At 36.1% G+C, this 5,537-nt stretch overlaps 2 protein-coding genes across 2 annotated transcripts; one reads left to right on the top strand and one right to left on the bottom strand.

Moving 5' to 3' along the window:
• Positions 1 to 2,138: 2,138 nt before the first annotated feature.
• LOC106958373 (hemoglobin subunit beta-like) lies at positions 2,139 to 2,802 on the bottom strand. Its single transcript, XM_015050234.1, has 3 exons — positions 2,678 to 2,802; positions 2,365 to 2,587; positions 2,139 to 2,282 (listed from the first exon to the last, which is right to left on the bottom strand). The coding sequence occupies exons 1-3, from the start codon at positions 2,767 to 2,769 to the stop codon at positions 2,154 to 2,156; spliced, it is 444 nt and encodes a 147-aa protein (XP_014905720.1). The 5' UTR covers positions 2,770 to 2,802; the 3' UTR covers positions 2,139 to 2,153.
• A 1,342-nt stretch (positions 2,803 to 4,144) lies between these two features.
• LOC106958374 (hemoglobin embryonic subunit alpha-like) lies at positions 4,145 to 4,724 on the top strand. The gene is made up of 3 exons (XM_015050235.1): positions 4,145 to 4,239; positions 4,312 to 4,540; positions 4,596 to 4,724. Exons 1-3 carry the CDS (start codon positions 4,145 to 4,147, stop codon positions 4,722 to 4,724), a joined length of 453 nt encoding a protein of 150 aa, XP_014905721.1.
• The last annotated feature ends 813 nt before the right edge of the window (positions 4,725 to 5,537 follow it).

The following is a 5,537-nucleotide window of genomic DNA, read 5'->3' as shown; positions in this document are numbered from 1 at the left end:
TATATATATATATATATATATATATATATATATATAAACGCTTTTAAAACGCTTGGTTTTCTTTTACTCTTTCCTTCTTCTCTTTGTGTTATGAATGTACTTGTTTTATATGGACATGATGCATACATATATATCTAATGAATAAACATGTCTTGCATTCAGTCTGCAACCTATAAAAGATATTTTAACTTAAATGTTAAAATTTACTAACATGATTATGAATTTCATTTCTGATGCAAAGCCACTGGAAAAAATAAGCTTCTAATAAGTAGATAATACATTGGTTTAATGAAATACAATGTGGTCAGAGCTTTAAAACTAAAATATGCAACAAGATAGAAAATCCGGAAGCTGTGCTGTTAGACAAATAAAAGAAACTAAAGCTTTGAACTATATTTTCCAAAAGCATCAAGTGTCCATAGGCAGCGCATTACAAGTAGCGGCACAGATAGATGAGGTTCAAGCTGCAGAGACAACCTAAAATGTGCACTTCTTGCCCCAACGTCAGGGTCCATAAATCAACTGTTATTCGACACCCTGTCAAACTCCACTTATCTGATAACTATGGGAGGAGAGGAGACACACTGGACAAAAGGAGCAAATCTAAATACCACAAAATAAATAAATAATGCAACAAAATTATTAAATGTACAGACGTCGAGCATACCATCATCCAGGACATCTCCTTCAATATTGATTATTAAACTGAACTTGTCTTTAGAAGTACTCTTGTCGATCCAAAGCAAATCAGTCAGAATAAACGTAAAGGATAAATAAAGTTAAGAAAAAAGAGAGCTAGTTATTCAAAACAGTTTAATAAAACTAAGGGTAACACTTTATTTGAAGGGGGGTGAATAAGTCTGTCATGACACTTTCATGAACATGACATAACACCTGTCATGAACATGAATAAGCCTTCATGAATATTTATGACTGTTGTCATAAAGCGTCATTCCGTAAATTATGACACTTTTAATACAAAGTTGACATTATTCAAAATGCCTTTGTTATGACAACTTGACATTAACCAATAAATCATGTTTAAACTTTACCTTTAATAACATAAAGTTACCTAATTTTTAAAGTGCAATCAGTAATACTTTTATAACAAATGTATATCAGTAATGATTTCTTGGTTAATGTCAAGTTGTCACCACAAAGACATTTTGAATAATGTCAACTTTGTATTAAAAGTGTCATAATTTACCGAATGACGCTTTATGACAACAGTCATAAATATTCATGAAAGCTTTTTCATGTTCATGACAGGTGTTTATGACAGTGTCATGTCAGTCTTATTCACCCCCTTCAAATAAAGTGTTACCGAACTAAGTTACTAAACTATTTCTAAAAGTCAATTATGTTGTGCTCTTGCAGTGTGCAATGTGAAGACTGAGGATAATTATGACTGTAATGGGGAGTTTTTTTCTAGGTGATAAAAAAAATGAGTCTGATCTAGAGAACAGGCAAACTTGGACATAATAAAATATTTTTGTTACACAGTCTGGAACGTGTTTAAAATAAATAAAACAAATAAAAACTTAACTTCATATATCCACACTTGAGTTGAACTTGTCATCCAGTTAGATTGGATAAGATTTTTACTAAGTTTGGCATTACATGTGAAAGTAATTCAGTGTAAAATACACGTCTTTTCTTTTTAAATATATTCAGAGCTTTTTGTAAGTTTACATTGTAGTCAAAAACAGTTGTTATTCAAGATGGAAAGACAAATCTGAATGTGTGAAAACTTATCATGATCTCCAACGGTCCTGCAGTTTAAGCTATCTTTGGCTTTTAGTTAATATTCCCAAGAGTTGTGCACAGTCTGCGTTAGCAGACCAGCCCAAAGAATGAAACATTTACGGAATGAAATGTTGACAATTTGAATTTTTCTCCCACACCTGGGAACAGAGAAAGATCACACTACTTTTCTTGGATGGATTCTCTTTAGATACTTTCATTTGTATGTGGCAATTCTTTAAGACCTTCAGGTTGTTCGAATACCTTAAATTAGGATAAAGTTTACTGTCAGTCAAAAATGATAGACATTTGTGCTTTTGTGCGATGAGAAATAAATGGAAAGAGACAGGTGTTTTTTTTTCTTAAAAATGACTTTTATTTAATCATTCAGTTTTGTAAGGCACAAGGCTCTAGTGGTACTGCTTCCTCAGAGAGGCCACCACCACGGCCAGGAACTTCTGGAAAGCTCCCTGAACCTCAGGGGTGAAGGCTGCCCCCAACTGACCGGCTACAACAATGGTCAGGCAGTCACCCAGGAGCTGCAACAGAACACAGCATGGATCAGAAAGCAGCAACGATATTAATACCCGTGGTGCAAAGACAAAAAGAAAACAGCTTTACGTTGAAGTTGTCGGGGTCCACTTGCAGTTTCTCAGAGTGCAGCACGCTCAGGTCCTTGTATGTGGTCTTAATGTCGTCCATGTTCTTCAGAGCTTTCTCCAGACCTGCCATGATGACCTTCCCGTGAGCCGCCACTTTGGGGTTTGATGTTATGGCCGCGGCGTTGTAGAGGTTTCCAAAGCTGCCAAAGTACCTCTGAGTCCAGGGGTAGACAATCAGACACCTGAAGAGACAAACATTTGAAATATTTTGTTTGCAGATATTTCCCCCCCTTTTTTTTATTCAGAAACATGAAGATGCAGCAAAGTCTCACCTGGATAAAGCTGCAGAACCAACGACATCATAATCGATCTTGGAGAAGATGTCCTGGATGGCGGCACGCTCAAAGTCTGACCATTTGACCATTTTGGAGTTTTTGTTTGCTCGCTCCCTTTTGTCTGGTGTGGGTCAGCAGGCCCAGGAGATCCAACTTATATACGTCCAGCTGTGCTCCTCCCACTGTTATCAGACGGGTGGAGTTTGAGGGGAGCTCACATCTTAGCGTCTTGATACATCGATTTTAAGAACTGATGGGAAAACACCAAATGAAGCAAATAGTGCACAATGATCAAGAAAAGGTCTTTGATCATTACAATTATTTTATGACTGAACCAACACTGTTTTATCAATGAAGCAAGATCTGGGACTGAGGACAAGATCAGTCAGTGTTTCAGGGTAACTAACTAACTTTAATTGCCTCTGATCTGTTTCTAATGGGGATTAAACAATTCTGCCTCGCAATTTTCTGTAATATTTTCACTGCATCACACCATCTGCTTGAATTTGCATGCAGTTATTGCACGTTTCAAGGCATTTGTTACCCAGTATAATTAAGAGCAATTCATAAAAAATATAATTAAATAAGCAAGTTAATGAAAGAATATCAAAAATAAATAATTAAACAAACAAATTCATGATCAGATTAAACAAGTGTTGGTTTGAGAGACAAATAGAAAATAAATAAAAGTCATTATAGAGGCATTGTCATGATCTTGAAACATGGGGTTGCTCAGCCAAGCTGAGTTTTTAAATAATGAAAAACAAGATGAACAACCAACAATAATGTAATACTAGTAATAATATTATAACATAAAAGATACTGTGCAGTTATTAGAAATAGGAATGTCAGATCAAGGGGAATGCAACTGAGTTTGAGTACTTTAAAAAAAAAAAGCCCAGATCTAACTGTGCCTAGAGAGGGTAATGAATATGTATATACTATCTGCAAATATTCATTATTTGCAAATTTTATTGCCCACATTTTATTGCCTTGTTTAGAGACATTTCACTCTTTCCAATTATGGAGGAATAATCAATAAAATAAATAATTAGCTGACATCTAACAGAGCAAATTTATAAAGTATATGTAGACATATTCTTAATTATCTTAATTATTTGTATATTTTTTTTTTTACTAATACTCTTCGTGAACAACTCATAAGAATAAAAGTTATATAAAACTACATTCTTTATGTTGATAAATTTAACTTCCATTATCTGCAGGCCAATTTTCTTGTTACTTGTGTAGTCACTCATTTGTAACTTGTGGTGTTTGATTCTTGCCTGGGTCCTCGAAGTGACCGTTACAGTTCGGTTTTGTCCTTATCTCGTATCTTGGCTGGAACAACTCTGGGTGCAGATAATCTCAGAGGTGACCAGGGTGTGTCCCTGTCCTCTTCCGTCTATAAAACCTCCTGTTCTCGCGCTGAAACTCCACATTCGAACTTAACTGTCAGACAAGATGAGTCTCTCTGCGAAGGACAAGGCAACAGTGAAGGCCTTCTGGGCCAAGATCTCTTCCAGTGGCGAGGCCATCGGCGCAGATGCTCTGTCCAGGTAAACATGGCTCTGAAAGAAGAAGCAGGAGCTACATATATTGCATGCGTTCAAAGTGTTTGTTTTGTACAGGATGCTGGTGGTTTACCCACAGACCAAGACCTACTTCTCCCACTGGAAGGACATGAGTCCCGGCTCTGCTCCAGTGAAGAAGCACGGAGCCACGGTGATGGGTGGAGTAGCTGAAGCTGTGGCCAAAATCGACGACCTGACCTCAGGTCTCCTGAGCCTGAGCGAGCTGCATGCCTTCACTCTGAGAGTGGACCCTGCCAACTTTAAGGTAAAGAGAAGTTTATTTACTGCGCTTCAAACTTCACACAAAAAGCAAGATTTTTACAGTTGGTTTTTCTCCTCAGATTCTCTCCCACAACATCCTTGTGGTTTTGGCCATCATGTTCCCCACCGACTTCACTCCTGAGGTCCATGTGGCCATGGACAAGTTCCTGGCTGCCGTGGCCCGTGCGCTGTCCGAGAAGTACAGATGAACAGCTAATAAAGCAGGAAGTGACGGACAACGTGGACACCTTGTTTTTGTCTGTTTTCAACCTTAATAAAATAAATAAATAAGTACAAATCCTGAGTTAAATTGTCTGTTGTTGTTTGTGTTATTTCCGATAGGGAATTTGTTTTTTTTTTGTTTTTTTACAAAGACTTCAAAATATGGTTTATGTGATGGAAAGTCTAACAGATGTAGTCATATGTTTCCATGACTGAACTGTGCAGTATCTTTATATAATAACTAAAAAGTGATTTGGAAAATAATACATTCTAATGAACCTATTAATTTTTTTTTTATATATATATTTCTGTACATAGTTTAATGCACACTGAACTTCACCTTCAGTCAAATTTGGTAAAATAATAGGGTTTACACTTGGATATTACATGTCAAGTCTAGGGTGAAAAAAAAAACAAACTAAAAGTCTAAAGACAGAAAGGACAGAAGCTCACCAGCTATTTAGGTTCACATGCAAAAACTTTCAGTGGACACAGTTTGGCAAATGTATCCACTGCGGTCATAAAACGTTCTTGAAAAATCCCTGGTCATGATATAAGAAACTACGTGACCGAATAGGCAAATCTGAATTGAACAGAATAACAATTTCCTTTAATATTGTAATTAACTTTGTGTGGGGAAATAATGTGTAATAATAACATTAAAAAAATACTCTGGCTTCTGAAACTTAGAAGGATTCATTTGTGGTCAATAAAATTAACTCTGTATAGCCCAAATATGCAATATCAATATCACTTATCAGGTGTATTGATCAGCAAAAAAAAAAAAAAAAAAAAAAAAA

This window comes from Poecilia latipinna, unplaced genomic scaffold (genome assembly GCF_001443285.1).
Source record: "Poecilia latipinna isolate Pla-1442-1.1 unplaced genomic scaffold, P_latipinna-1.0 Scaffold981, whole genome shotgun sequence".
Classification (NCBI taxonomy): domain Eukaryota; kingdom Metazoa; phylum Chordata; class Actinopteri; order Cyprinodontiformes; family Poeciliidae; genus Poecilia; species Poecilia latipinna.
The sequence above is the reverse complement of the archived record's forward strand: the minus strand, read 5'-3'. Positions and strand labels throughout refer to the sequence as shown.

Bases quoted from the DNA above. Each gene is read 5' to 3' on its own strand.
- LOC106958373 (XM_015050234.1), bottom strand. From the start codon at position 2,769: ATGGTCAAATGGTCAGACTTTGAGCGTGCCGCCATCCAGGACATCTTC. The intron at 2,588-2,677 runs GTGAGACTTTGC...TTGTCTCTTCAG, and splicing joins GGTTCTGCAGCTTTATCCAG to GTGTCTGATTGTCTACCCCT. The intron at 2,283-2,364 runs GTAAAGCTGTTT...GTTCTGTTGCAG, and splicing joins TGGACCCCGACAACTTCAAC to CTCCTGGGTGACTGCCTGAC.
- LOC106958374 (XM_015050235.1), top strand. From the start codon at position 4,145: ATGAGTCTCTCTGCGAAGGACAAGGCAACAGTGAAGGCCTTCTGGGCC. The intron at 4,240-4,311 runs GTAAACATGGCT...TGTTTTGTACAG, and splicing joins GGCGCAGATGCTCTGTCCAG to GATGCTGGTGGTTTACCCAC. The intron at 4,541-4,595 runs GCGCTTCAAACT...TTTTCTCCTCAG, and splicing joins TAAAGAGAAGTTTATTTACT to ATTCTCTCCCACAACATCCT.